Source organism: Otolemur garnettii, unplaced genomic scaffold (assembly GCF_000181295.1).
Source record: "Otolemur garnettii isolate 467f Iridium unplaced genomic scaffold, OtoGar3 scaffold00106, whole genome shotgun sequence".
Taxonomy (NCBI): Eukaryota; Metazoa; Chordata; class Mammalia; order Primates; family Galagidae; genus Otolemur; species Otolemur garnettii.
Genome location: NW_003852501.1, coordinates 3,291,719 through 3,304,297, shown reverse-complemented (window position 1 = coordinate 3,304,297; position 12,579 = coordinate 3,291,719). Strand labels below are relative to the sequence as shown.

Here is a 12,579-nt window from a genome sequence, read left to right as displayed (position 1 = left end):
GCTCTGGTGTATGTGGCTGGCGCCCTAGCTGCTGAGCTATAGGCGCCGAGCCAAGAGTAGAGTCTCACTTTATTGCCTTTGGTAGAGTACGGTGGTGTCACAGCTCACAGCAACCTCCAACTCCTGGGCTTAGGCGATTCTCCTGCCTCAGCCTCCCAAGTAGCTGGGACTATAGGTGCCCGCCAAAACGCCCGGCTATTTTTGTTGCAGTTTGGCTGGGGCTGGGTTTGAACCCACCACCCTCGGTATATGGGGCGGTGCCCTACTCACTGAGCCACAGGCGCCGCCCAAGAGTATAAATTCTTAAACATCTGATAGTATTTTATGGGATTGGATTGAGGACTGGAATTGGCTTTGGGTAGGACTAAATTAAAAGGATACTTAAAACATTAAGTGTTTACACAAGCCACCTATATATTAAGTGTGGGATTTAATAGGTGTCTCAGCTCCAAATTGGAGAATGGGGTGGTTTTTGTGGTTGTTTTTTGAGATGGAGTCTCGCATTGTTGCCTTTGCTAGAGTGTGCTGGTGTCATAGCTCACAGCAACCTCAGACTCTGGCTCAAGTGATCCTCTTGCCTCAGCCTCCCAAGTAACTGGGACTACAGGTGCTTGCCACAAAACCCTACTATTTTTTAGAGATGAGATCTCACTCTTGCTCAGGCTGGTCTCGAACTCTGGAGCTCAAACAGTCCACCTGCCTTGGCCTCCCAGAGTGCTAGGATTACAGGTGCAAGCCTCAGTGCCCTGCCCTAGGTGTTGTGTTTTGTTGTGAGACAGAGTTTCACTCTGTTGCCCTGGGTAGAGTGCTATGGCATCATAGCTCACAGCAGCCTTAAACTCTTGCACTTAATCAAGCCATCTTCCTGCCTCAGTCTCCAAGTAGCTGGGACTAAAGGCGTCTGCCACCATGCCTGGCTAGTTTTTCTGTTTTTAGTAGAGACAGGGTCATACTCTTGGCTCAGGCTGGTCTCAAACTCCTAAGCTCAAGCAGTTTATCCTCCTATGCCTTCCAGAGTGCTAGGATTCCAGGTGTGAGCTAGCACACTGCACTGACCGAGGTGTTGTGTTTTGTGAGTAGTTATGGTTTTTATTTATTTTGAAACAGAGTCTCACTATGTTTGCCCTTAGTAGGGTGCTATGGCATCATAGCTCACAGCAACCTCAAACTCTTGGGTACAAGCAATTCTCTTGTCTCAGCCTCCCAAGTAGCTGGGACTACAGGTGCTCACCATAACATCTGGCCTTTTTTTTTTTTTTTTTTGCAGTTTTTGGCTTGGGCCAGGTTTAAACCCGCCACCTCCGGTATATGGGGCTAGCGCCCTACTCCTTTGAGCCACAGGTGCTCCCCAACACCCAGCTATTTTTTGTTGCAGTTGTCATTGTTGTTTATCTGGCCTGGGCTAGGTTTGAACCCACCAGCCTTGGTGTATGTGGCTGGTGCTGTAACCACTGTGCTACGGGTGCTGATCTCAGAAAGATATTTCTTATCTAATGCCATAAATACAGCCCTGGTTGATTTTTTTTCTCTTCCCCTTCCCTCCCCTCCACTCCCCCCATCCCCACTGTTAGGGTCTTGCTCTATTGTCCAGGTTGAAGTATAGTGGTATAGTCACTGTAGCCTCAAACTCTAGGCCTCAAGTGATCCTCCTGCCTCGGCCTCCCAAAGTGCTGGGGTTACAGATATGAGCTGCTGTGCCTGACCTGGCCTGGTTGATTTTATGGTTTGAATATTTGTGGGACACATGGGTGCTTACCCTAAGTCTCTCTAGCAGCATGGCCCTGTTGTGTGTATCAGTGTCTGTGTGATGGAGAGCCACAATGTGGTGTTTGGGTTGGACAGCCACGGTGGGAGGAGGGGGCAGTGTAGCCTTCACTCTGTGTGGTGCCTGGTCTCTGGATCTAGTCTTTCCATTTGTGCAGCTGTTTTTAGAAAGGAAACTATGGGGGTGGGGCACAGTGGCCAAGATGGGTGGATTGCCTGAGCTCACAGGTTTGAGACCAGCCTGAGCCAGAGCAAGACCTCATCTCTAAAAATAGCCTGAGGCAAGAGAATTACTCAAGAGTTTGAGGTTGCTGTGAGCTGTGATGTCACTGCACTCTAAAGAGGACCATAAAGCAAGACTCTGTCTATAAAAAAAGGAGGGGGGAAACTATGGTTCAAATGTGAATTAGGTAGATAAGAATAGTTGGGGGACTTTTTGCCCATTTAAAAAAATTGATATAAAATATGCACAGTGTTTATCTTTTTTTTTTTTTCTTCTTTTAACTTTGTTGCCCAAGTTAGAGTGCCATGGCCTCAACCTAGCTCACAGCAATCTCAAACTCCTGGGCTCAAGCCATCCTCCCTACATCAGCCACCTGAGTAGCTGGGACTACAGGCCCCTATCATGACACCTGCTAATTTTTCTATTTTTAGTAGAGACAGGGTTTCATTCTTGATCAGGCTGGTCTGGAATTCCTGAGCTCCAGGGATCCTCCTGTCTTGGGCTCTCAGAGTGCTGAGATTATAGGTGTGAGCCACTGTGCCTGGCAGTATTTATCATTTTAACCATTCATAAGTGTATAATAAAGTTCAGTGGCATTGTTTTTGCTGCAGACATTACCATTGTCCCTCTATAGTTAAAACTTTTCTTCATCCCAAACAGAAGCTTTACCCATTAAATAATAATTTCCTGTTTCACTTGCTCCTGGTAATCCTATGAATTTGCCTGCTCTAGGTCTGAACTCATAAGTGGACTTATGCAGTATTTGTCTTTGTGTATCCTTAGGTTCCATCTATGTGTAGCATGTGACAGGGTTCTCTTCCTTTTCACAGCTGAATAATATGCCACAGTCCTGGGACTTTTTGTGTCAGGCATATGTCACTTGGACCTGCATGTTAACGTTCAGAGAAAGAGCCTGGCGGTGCTGTGGATGGAGCCTGTCCTGGGTGGCACTGTGCTCTGCTTCTGTGGACCCCCAGAGTGGCATAGGCAGGCTTTGTCCCCAGTGTAGAACTGAGGAGGCAGGCTCAGGAGCGCTAAGTGACTTCATGTATTATTCAGCGGGTACTGCCTGGGCCTGTTTGTCTGTATGCCAGGCAGCAGAGGGGTGAGCCAAACAGAACGCTATTCGGGAGGAAGCATGCTATTCAGTCATTACATGCAATGATTATAAACAAGGTTTTTCTGCTCTGTGCTCTGTCCTTAAAGTTAAAAGAAAACTGCTTAACTATTAATACTTCAGGATTGTTCTCAATACTGATTTAAAGAGTGGTTATTGAGAACGAAATAATTGATTATGTATTCAGTTTGGTACCTTTTTCCACTAAGCCAGTATGAATTGTGTGTTGGTCTTACCTCCTGACCCTCTGACAGCTTTTTTGTCTGATTATGAGTCCTTGATTAGCGCTAATGATGGTTGACCACTGTACCTGTGTCACAACCTGAGGGATCTCACAGGTGGTGGCACGTGGGTCCTGGCAGCCTTGTCAGGTTGACAGTGGGGTATAGGCCTGCTGAACATGTTAAGGATGCACAGCAAGGCCGGGCAGCAGGCTTGGGCTGCACGGAGCTCAGTGCCAGAGCTGGGGAAACCCGGGCCTCCTACCTGTAGCCAACACCATCCTCTCAATTAGCCTCCCTGGCCCTGTGCTTCCTTACCAGCCACTCCCCTCCTCTGCTGCTGGGGCTACTCTCCTGGTAGTCCCCATTGTCTGCACTGGTGAGACTTCCTGGCTCAGAATGGCACCACCTTCAACTCCATTTTCTTTTTCTTTTTTCTTTTTTTTTTTTTTTTGAGACAGAGTCTCACTTTGTCACTGTGGTAGAGTGCCCTGACATCATAGCTCACAGTAACCTCTAACTCTTGGGTTCAAGTGATTCTCTTGCCCCTGCTTTCTGAGTAGCTGGGACTATAGGTGACTGATAATGCTCAACTATTTTTAGAGGCGGGGTCTCCCTCTGGCTTAGGCTGGTCTCGAACCTGTAAGCTCAGGCCATATACCCGCCTCAACCTCCCAGACTGCTGGGATTACAGGCATGAGCCACCACGCCCGGCCTTCACCTCTATTTTCCAGCTAGAAATGTGGAGGCCCCATCCTCATAGCAGTCCTCTGTGGTGCCCGTCACCCATTCCTGTATGTTCTGCTTCTTGGTGTTAGTGGACATTCTCCCTTGTCTGTCTTCTAGTTACTGGTCTGTTTCAGATCCCCATAATTCTTTAGGCAAACTTTCATTTTTACATATTATATTGTATTTTAATAGTTGATTTTCTTGTCAGCCTCCCATCTTGAACTATGAGCTTCTTAAAGTCATCAATCTTTCTGCATCCCCAGGTCCTAGTGACGGGGCTACCTGTATGGGTGTTCAGATTGCACACTGCTCAAGGGCCCTACAAGTAGTGGGGCATGTTCAGCCTACTTGGAGACTCTGGGCCACTCACAGAAGACCTAGGCAGTGGGTAGGGTCATGTCCCTGGGAAAGCCACACAGCATGCATGTCGCACACATATTCTGGAGGGCACGTGTGCTCACCCTCCTCTGTGACCTGCACTTAGACCATTCCTTCCTTCCTTTCTGTCCTGTGCCTCAGAAGTCCATTTCTCACCCATTTGATTCAGACCTGGCTGTTTGTGAGTGGACCAAGGCCACTTCCCACAGCGTTCCAGAATGCTCTTCTGGTCAAGACTTGTTCATGTTGAACAATAATATAGTTACAAAAAAATTCACTTGAGGAAGGGATCCCTTTTTATCATCTCACCAGGAGCTCTGCTAGTGGCTGTACAGACTGTATTTGACAGGCGGTGGAAACAAGGTCTTGGGGCTGACCAGCCAGCCACTTCTGAGTCCTTAGAGCTTGGGCCAGCAGCACCTGTGTAATAGCCCCAGACCAGAATTGGTCTGAGTGTCCATCAGGGGTAGGGTGGATAAATAAGTTGTAGTATACTTAGCAACAAAGAACAACAAACTATGGCTATGTACTACATGTATGAATGTGCAAACATAATTTTGAACAAAATAAGAAGAGTATAGACTACATCATTCTATGGGTATAAAGTTCACAAATTGGTCAGACTAATCCTGGTGTTAGTAGTTGTGAAAGTGGCTCCCATTGAGGTGTTGGTTTTGGAAGGGCCTGGAGGTTTTTGCAGTCGAGGTAATTATACGCTTCTTGATCTGCTATTTACAGGAGTGTGTTCTCTTTGTGAATTTATCAATCTTACCCTTTGTGCACTTTAAAAAATACTTAACAAAAAGATTGCCCTCTCTCAAGTCTTATTGCTCTTCTGCGTTTTCAGTAGCTTCTCTTTTCTAGAGCAAATTCTAGAGCGAGTTTTGAAGCCTCAGAATCAACCAGGACCTCCTTTGGCTACCCCGACTCCCTTTCCTCGGCTGATGCTGTGTCCTGTGTCCTGGCTTTAACACGGAACTTTCTCACGGCTCTTTTTCTTCAACCTCAGCCATCTCTCTTGATCCTTGCTCTCTTGTAGCAGAGTGAGACGTAGTTTGCCCCTTCTGTAGTCTGCTGGTGTCCCTGATGTCAAGAGGAGACTTAGCATAGGCCACTGTTCCCCTAAGGCAGCGGTTCTCAACCTGTGGGTTGCAACCTCTTTTAACTGTATTAAAGGTTCGCGGCATTAGGAAGGATGAGAACCACTGCTCTAAGGAATGTCAGTGGGGCAGGGTTTGAGTCAGTCACCAACTGGTGGTTCCATTCCATGGATGAGAATGGCCACCGGCTAGGTAAATCCCCTATGCTGAAGGCTCCCATATCTATACCTTTAAGCCCAGATTCTGACCAAGGTGCAGCTAGCTCCTGAACCCCCCCTCCTCTCTGTTCTCTCTGGTGTTGCTGCTCCTCACCTAGGCACCTGCCATCTGCCTGGAATGTTGTTGCCCTTGATCCTTCCAGTTCACCCTTCACTTGGCCTCTGGAGTCAATCGTCCTAAGACAGTTCTGGCTATGATACTCTTTAGCTGAACCACGAACAGTGGCTCCCCTTCCTCTGCCTTAATTCCAGACTTGACATGGCCTTGAAGGTTCCCAAACTGAGTCTTCCCTACCATCTACTTGTGGCAGGTGGAGCCTGCAGGCTTCACATTACTCTGCTTCTGTGCTTATGCTGTTCCCTCTGACTGGAATTCCATGCTTCCCCCACACTTGGGGTTAGTTGTCTCAATTTTAAAACTTTTTCTGGCTCGGCACCTGTGGCTCAAGCGGCTAAGGCACCAGCCACATACACCTATGGTGGCGGGTTCGAATCCCCAGCCCGGGCCCACCAAACAACAATGATGGCTGCAACCAAAAAATGGCCAGGCGTTGTGGCAGGTGCCTGTAGTCCCAGCTACTTGGGAGGCTGAGGCAGGAGATTCGCTTGAGCCCAGGAGTTGGAGGTTGCTGTGAGCGTGATGCCATGGCACTCTACCCAGGGGGATAGCTTGAGGCTCCGTCTCAAAAAAAACAAAAAACTTTTTCTGACTTTCTTCTTTATTCTCCTATCTTTTTTTTTTTTTTGAGACAGAGTCTCACTGTGTTGCCCCTATAGAGTGCTGTGGTGTCACCGTCACAATAACCTCAAACTCTTGGGCTTAAACCATTCTCTTGCCTCAGCCTCCCAAGTAGCTGGGACTACAGGTGCCCACCACATCGCTTGGCTATTTTTTGTTGCAGTTGTCATTGTTGTTTAGCTGGCCCGGGCTGGGTTTTGAACCCACCAGTCTTGGTGTATGTGGCTGGCGCCAGAACCACTGTGCTACGGGTGCCCAGCCTATTTTCCCATCTTTTAGTTGTTTTATTTTCTCCCTTTGAACATCCCTTTTTCTTTGAAGCTATTTATTTACCTGGTTCCCACTGCCTCTCCCTGGACAGAAAACTTGCTTTTGGCAGGATATCGTGTCTGTCCGTCCTGTCAGTGCCTGAGACTTGGTAAATGTTTACAGGGTAGAGGCTGGGGGAGGGGCAGGTGAGTGGATAGGAGAGAGGTGAACGCATTGTGGCTTTGAGGACACCCTCTCTACATGTTGTCAAGCCTCCTTGCATTGATTATTTGTTGTGAAGGTAGAATGGCTATGTCTTCTCTTTCAGTTTTTCAAAAAATGGAAGGAAAACTAAAGATTGGAAGCAAAGTGATTTGTATGAATTTTTATGGAAGAAAGAACTCTTCTGCCAGTTCTCAGGCATACAGTGTCACTCCTAGGATAGAATCCTCCATACATGCTTGGCAGCTTTTTGAGAACCTCTCCATTTTTGTCGGAATGTGAACTTACAGTTTTGCAAAGTTAGGTATTTCAAAACAGATGCTTAGACCATGAAGTTACTGAAAATGAGTGTGGTTGCAATATGTCCCATTTTACACCACTTAAGCAGAACACTAGGCTTCTGGTAAGTGGCCAACACAGGCCACAGGGGATCTCAACTATCCCTGGACCCAATAGCTCACTATACAGTCTTAACACAGTCATTTTGGTGATATCAGGTATTGAAATAAGATTTTTTGTTGTTGAAAAATTGATTTAGTATGGTTTTTACCTTATCTTCTTGTAGTTATATTGAGAAAGGGGATGATTTAAACTCTTCAGTCCCCTCATTCCCACATAAGCAAGTAGTAGTAATTTTAATGTCACTTTCTTAATATTTACTGTTCTATGATTATGTGATAGATCTATACTGGTTAATTCATATAAAGCTCTGAACACTGTCTGGCACATAGTACTGGATATATATATATATGCTGTTCTTTTCCCCCCATGTGTAGAAGTCTGTGAAGTAGGATGCCATTTTACAATTACAAAGTTCCTTACTGAAGCTGAATGTCCATCTCTCTGCCCCTGCCTGTTTAAAGGATATTCATTCTGGATCCATTTTTCTGTGTTCATTAGAACTCAAAATGGTTATCTTTTGAAGTATGCTTGTTGGATTCTGTGGCATATGAGAGAATGGATAAAGTAGGGCTGGGACATCAGCTCTCCCTTTTCCACCAGTGGGCATCCCCCAAGTGTCTTCTCTCCTGTGCAGGAGAGAGTGTGGGGCCACGGAAGGTCAAGCAGTGGGGACAGGGTCACCCAGCCTTGTGACAAGTGACCCCGCTGGCTAGTAAGGGCAATGTCAGGGATTGCTTTGGATTTTGTATTCTCAATGAAAGAACAGCAGAATGGTTGGTGAATTCAGCCTGGGATAAGTATAATTCAATATTGAAAAGTGCCTTTGTGACATCTAGTTCCATATGGGGAGGCTATTTCCATGCCGAAATCATAGGTGTTCCTGACTAATAACTTGTATTGATAGAGTCATTTGTTGTTAATGTGGTCATGGTATGCTCTGAGGGAGAAAGCACACTCATGCTCCTGTCGTCCCTTTCCATATCTGTATCAGTGTCTAGAAGAAAAATATTTTGATTTGCTATTTAGGTTACAATGCTTGTATGTGGCCAGCTTGTAAAAAATCGAGGAAGTAGTTAACCCTCAAAGTCTCATAATGCATTTTCTACTGCAGTGTAGGGCACTTTGATGTGGCAAGTTTGTGACGTCTTTCAGGAAAATTGGGAGGGTTTTATAAGGAAAAAGTTTGAAAAATTTTTAAAGATGTGAAAGGACCATGCCTGAGGTGGTTGGAGAGATTAGTAAGGACATAAGGATGAAGGACAACAGTGTGGACTAGAAGTTGATGTGTCGTTAGGAACAAGCCAGAAATGCGAGCCTCAGGTACAAAATATAGCCCTTAATACTCAAGCTGTGCATTTCAGAAGGAATTTTATTATAATGAAGTTATCTAAAATGATCTGTCAGTTGTTAATACTACTGTTGTTGCCCTGAGTTGAATATTTATAGAGATTTACTTTTTATTGCAGATTACGTATTACAGGAAACATCTGGGACAGTCCTAGATGTCATGTGCTGTAACTAGAGTTGAATAGTATTTTTGTCATTTCTGCGACGTGATGTGTTCTTTCTTATCTTTCCAGGGGTGATATTTCCAAGATCACAGTCAGTTTCTAAAAAGTAGTATTAACATTATGTGAAAACCACAAATGACTATTTCTTTCATATATTTTCTTTTTCAGAGAGTGATGATCTTCAAAATGAAGATTCTGGAAAATTTTAGGTTCTCAATAGGAACTACAAAAATTGAAGGAAAGAAAACTTTCAAAAGGAAATTGTTTTGAAAGTATGTTTACAATGAACTGATACTGTTGACAAGTTTCCTTTTTTTTTTTTTTAAAATAAGAAGATTGTATTTATGGTAAAAGGAAACTGGACTAACAATGAGGCCAAAGACTTTTCCTGCCACGACTTATTCTGGAAATAGCCGACAGCGATTGCAAGAGATTCGAGAGGGGTTAAAGCAGCCGTCCAAGTCTTCGGCTCAGGGGTTACCCGTGGGACCAAACAATGACACTTCCCTGGATGCCAAAGTCCTGGGGAGCAAGGATGCTGCCAGGCAGCAGCAGCAGATGAGAGCCACCCCAAAGTTTGGACCTTACCAGAAAGCATTGAGGGAAATCAGATATTCCTTGTTGCCTTTTGCTAACGAATCAGGCACTACAGCAGCAGCAGAAGTCAACCGGCAAATGCTGCAGGAGCTTGTGAATGCAGGATGTGACCAGGTGGGTAGACACCCCCCCCCCAGGGGGTTGAGAGTGGCAGCTACAGTTGAGGTACCCAGAATCCTTTGGCAGTTAGTTGTTTAAAGGGTTTCAGTGGCTACTACTCATGGAAGTGTTTCTAGTTAAAAACCCAAGGCTCTTTTAATGCTCCTTTAATCATTGAACTATTTGCTTCCTTCTCTCTGAAAAGGTCTTTTGAGCTGTATTTCCTTTTCAGGCAAGATCCAGAAGTTTCTGGGCTGTCCTGTAATTCTACCACATGTATTTTCTGTTCTGTTCTAGTGAAGATGAGAGGGGCATTCACAGTTGCTCTTTTTTGGGGTTCTGCTGAAATGTCATGGAGAAGATACTGGCTTTCCTTATTTTATTTTTGGTTTGCGCAGTTTTTTACTTAACTAGGGGAAGGGTTGATGAACATGCATCAGCTATTCTCTGCCTCTTTTTTCACCTATTTAAAAAGTAGTGTATATATTGTTGGAGGTAACACATTTCTATTCGGAAAATGAGATAGAATAGAAAAGAAAAAATTTGGGAAGCATCAAAACGGTGACAACACAATCTAACTACTCATTTGCTAAGGAATAAAGAATACATTAATGGAGGTAGCACCAATTATCATAAGTATACAACATAGCATATAGTGATACGTGTATGATCCTTTAGCAATTCAGGTACCTGCATAAAATCCAAGTTGAGAGGACCTTACAAAATGGAACTAGTATCCAACCAGGTAAGAATGTCATTAGTGAAATGCAACCAGTAAAAACATAATTGCAGTATGAAATGACTTTATTACCATCCGTCACTTAAAAATCACAGTTCCATGAAATGGAATAAGCTAAGTGTTTTTACTGCGTTGGAAGATTTAAGATTTCATGCTCAAAACATTTCGGGATGCCTTGAGCACTTTTAGTTTCTTAGAAGTAATCTAATCTAATTATGCACTACTGGCATCACTGTCACGGGAAAAGGCCCACAGTATTTCCCAAAACAATCTCAATCCCCTTGTTTTGGCTTATTACCATAGAACTTAACTAGAGCATTTACACTTCTCAAATGATGCATTTGTGAAACGAATCCAGCTATTTAGTAGGGGCATTCCTTGACACTTTGGGATATATGGGGATTAATTTGTGTATAGCAAGCATTGTTATGTTGAGTTGCTTTTATTAAAGCCCAGGATCATGAGTAATGTGGTGCAGAATGTTTTAGCGGGGGAAGCTGACAGCAGAGGCATGACCTTTCTCATTGTTAAAGTATGGAGTTAAATATGCTGCCAAGAGCTGTCTATCCCTTGACAAACAAAACCCAGTGGTTTTGTAAGTAGGAAAGGAGCAGTCCTGGGGAAATAGTGAATAAGACTGCAGAGAGACTTTGAGGCCAACAGCAAAGCTTAAAATCTTCTCCTGTAAATCACTTGCAAATAAAAGAGGCAATCAGAGCCTGGGTGTTTGTTGCAGTTGTGTTTCAGCTGTAAGAAAAAGAAACAAGTCAAGCAAATAATCCAGAATATGGGTGAGATCTTACTAGGGAATACGGGTGGGATCTTATTAGGGTAAAATCCATTAGCGATAATTACAGTGCAAGAAATAATAAAGCTGGTGCTGTTTCCAACAGAATGAAACACAAATACAGTAAAATTAAGGATCATGACGCCAGTGAAGTTCATCAACATTTAATTTATGTTAATTGCAAGCAGAATGGGCTCCATTTACCATATTTAATGCTCCTGAAATAATTCTGTCAGTTTGGTATAGAGTGTTAGTTTATAACTTCAAACAGCTGGGCCTCTGCCCAGTTCCTCCAACTCAGATTTCTCTTGGTCTGGATAAAAGGTGCATTTGCTTTCAGAAAATTCTGGTAGGAAAGTCATTATGTGAGTCCAAATAATGCGAGAAAAACTGTGTGCATCTGTGGGATGAAGCAGATCATCAGACTCCAGTATAACAGTAAAAAGGAATCTTACTGTTGCAGCTTTCCCCCTTTGTCTCCTATTGTGTTGCCTTTCCATTTAGATTGTTTTGTTCCAGATTTTTGAGTTTAAGTGTTGTCTTTAACCGCTGTATTCATCAGAATGTTCATGTTTTCCCAAGTTCTTATAGGTACCAAGTGTTGATTCACACATTCATATGCAATATTTTATTTGTTACACATGTACACACAAATTTTTCCATTTTGTTTATACTAAGACTTCCTGAAAGTATTTACTTCAGTGTTTGTAAATGGATGTTGTCTTTTAAACTTTTTAGTAAAGTAAAATTTACATTAAAAAGTGCACTACTCCTGGTTTGGCACCTGTGGCTTAAGTGGCTAAGGCTCCAGCCACGTATACCTGAGCTGGCAGGTTGGAATCCAGCCTGGGCCTGCCAAACAACAATGATGGTTGTGGCAGGTGCCTGTAGTCCCAGCTACTTGGGAGGTGGAGGCAGGAGAATTGCTTGGGCCCAGGAGTTGGAGGTTGCTGTGAGCTATGATGCCATGGCACTCTACCCAGGGTGGTAGTTTGAGGCTCTGTCTCAAAAAAAAAAAAAAAAAAAATGCACTACTCCTAAGTATACAGCTTAGTGACATTTCACATATTAAGCACTGCCACTTAACTCACATATATATATTTTGATTAGCATATATATTTTTAATTAATATATTTTAAAATGGGCTGGGCTCGGTGGCTCATGCCTGTAATCCTAGCAATCTGTGAGGCCAAGGCAGGTGGATTGTTTGAGCTCACAGGTTTGAGACCAGCCTGAGCAAGACTGAGACCTCATGTTTAAAAATAGCTGGGTGTTGTGGTGGGTGCCTGTAGTCCCAGCTACTTGGGAGGCTGAGGCAAGAGAATCTCTTGAGCCCAAGCGTTTAAGGTTGCTGTGAACTATGACGCCACAGCATTCTTTTTTTTTTGAAACAGAGCCTCAAGCTGTCCCCCTGGGTAGAGTGCCGTGGCATTACAGCTCACAGCAACCTCCAACTCCTGGGCTCAAGCGAGTCTCCTGCCTCC

The 12,579-nt window shown here is 44.2% G+C and overlaps 1 protein-coding gene across 2 annotated transcripts in view; it reads left to right on the top strand.

Annotated features, from left to right (window-relative positions):
- Positions 1-12,579, top strand: part of LATS2 (large tumor suppressor kinase 2) — a 90,957-nt gene that overhangs the window by 9,814 nt on the left and 68,564 nt on the right. For both annotated transcript variants that reach the window (XM_003796701.3, XM_023517235.1), the window contains exon 2: positions 9,042-9,584. In XM_003796701.3, the coding sequence (XP_003796749.1) occupies positions 9,243-9,584 (342 nt within the window). In that variant the 5' untranslated portion in view covers positions 9,042-9,242. The remainder of the gene's footprint in view (positions 1-9,041; positions 9,585-12,579) is intronic.